The sequence below is a fragment of the Diaphorina citri genome, unplaced genomic scaffold (assembly GCF_000475195.1).
Source record: "Diaphorina citri unplaced genomic scaffold, Diaci psyllid genome assembly version 1.1 scaffold11380, whole genome shotgun sequence".
NCBI lineage: Eukaryota > Metazoa > Arthropoda > Insecta > Hemiptera > Psyllidae > Diaphorina > Diaphorina citri.
In genome coordinates, this window is record NW_007388752.1 from 1 (window position 1) to 1,667 (window position 1,667).

Genomic DNA, 1,667 nt, shown 5'->3' on the forward strand with positions numbered 1-1,667 from the left:
CAACAACTACAAGTGGTGTAAGACAACAATCCCCGAGTGTTACCAAACAACCAACTCCAAAAGTAACTCCATCAAAAACACCTTCACAAAGAAGTTTAACCCCACAACAGTCAAAATCTTCTATTAAACCTACTCCACAAAAGATTCCAGTTACGTCTAGAACTAACTCTACAAATATTTCGAAAGCTTCTACTTTAGTTAAAACCAACTCATACACTTCACGTAGATCAACTGAACTTGTGAAACAAGTAAAACCAACGACTCCCTCTGGACTTACAAAAATACCCACAAAAACTCCTGTGAAACAAGCACCCAAGGTTACTAAACAACCGTTGAAGAAAATACCTGTGAAATCTCCAAAGACTTCAAAGGAATTGAAAGTTAGTTCTACTAAAAAACAAACGAAAACAACCATTGACGTCGAAGAAGAGATAAGAGCTTCCAATAAAGCTTTACAAAACATACTTACCAAGGAACAACTGGATTATGATTCAGAAATAGATGAGGAAATGCCTCCTGAGGAATTCTTAGTAGAAGATGATGATGACGTTTATGACAGAACGGAATCTACTAGAGTAACATCTCAGAGTAAATCATACTTCACAAACAAACAAGATCATATCAGAAGAGAAACTGTCAATGAACAGGACTCATCTTCATCTGATGAAGAAAATGAAAATATAAAAATCACTAAAGCCAGAAGAGTTGAAGAAAATCGCACCAATGAACAAAATGAAGATTTACTGTCTGTTGTTGTACAGTTACCTAATTCTTCTCGGGAATCTACCCCTGGAGTTAAAAACACGGGAGCACAGCCAGTGCCCTACACAACAGATATCAATCAACCAACAAGATACGCTGACTATTACAGCGAACCTGAAACAGATAACGAAAAAACAAGCAAGCATGTAGAGACTTACTCCAGACAAGAGCAAGTTACAGATCTGGATGAAGAAACTATTGATGTAAATGTCAGTGTAGCAGACAGAGTCAATAAATTCTTGAAATCCACCCGTACAGACGTTGACAAAGAATACAACCAATCTGGAACTGTGATTGAAAAGAAATCCGTTTCTCAAGCTAAAAATATGTTTGAAAACATTGCCAAGTCTCAAAGCTCACCAAGCTACAATGATCATATTACAAAGACTCATACCAAACCTCTCTCATCTCGTAAACCAATCGATGAAGAAGTTTGTGAATCTAAAACTTACTATGAAGTCAGCGACCATGAAGAGAAACGTATTATCAATGATTTCATAAATATCGAAAAAGACAATATCAATTATAATGAAACTCCAGTGAAGAAGAGTCCAAAGGATCTTTATCTGGAAAAAACTACTCCTCTATCAAGTCCCACACAGAAACCGTCCAAGGGAGTTCAACCTCAGAAGAAAGTGTTCGATGATACTTATTACATTGAAAAGAACAAACGAAAACAAGAAGACATTACAACTATAAACTTACACAACACAACTATTGATTCTTGTGATGAATACATTGAGATTAAGGAAGAATTCGACACTAAGAAGAAGAGTCCAAAAGATATCTACTTAGAAAGAGCACAGAAGAGTACGTCAAAAACCAACGTCGTTGAATCACGTAAGAAATCAACTGGCAATGTTGTCGAAGAGAAGAAACTCGAAGAAAAACCAGTCAAGCGTGTA

General features: G+C 36.4%; 1 protein-coding gene across 1 annotated transcript; it reads left to right on the forward strand.

Annotated features, from left to right (window-relative positions):
* Window positions 1–6: 6 nt before the first annotated feature.
* Window positions 7–1,660, forward strand: LOC103522806 (the record flags this gene model as incomplete). The annotated part of the gene is made up of 1 exon (XM_008487899.2): window positions 7–1,660. A coding segment is annotated over exon 1 (1,151 nt), but the record flags the coding sequence as incomplete, so codon positions are not given.
* Window positions 1,661–1,667: the final 7 nt, after the last annotated feature.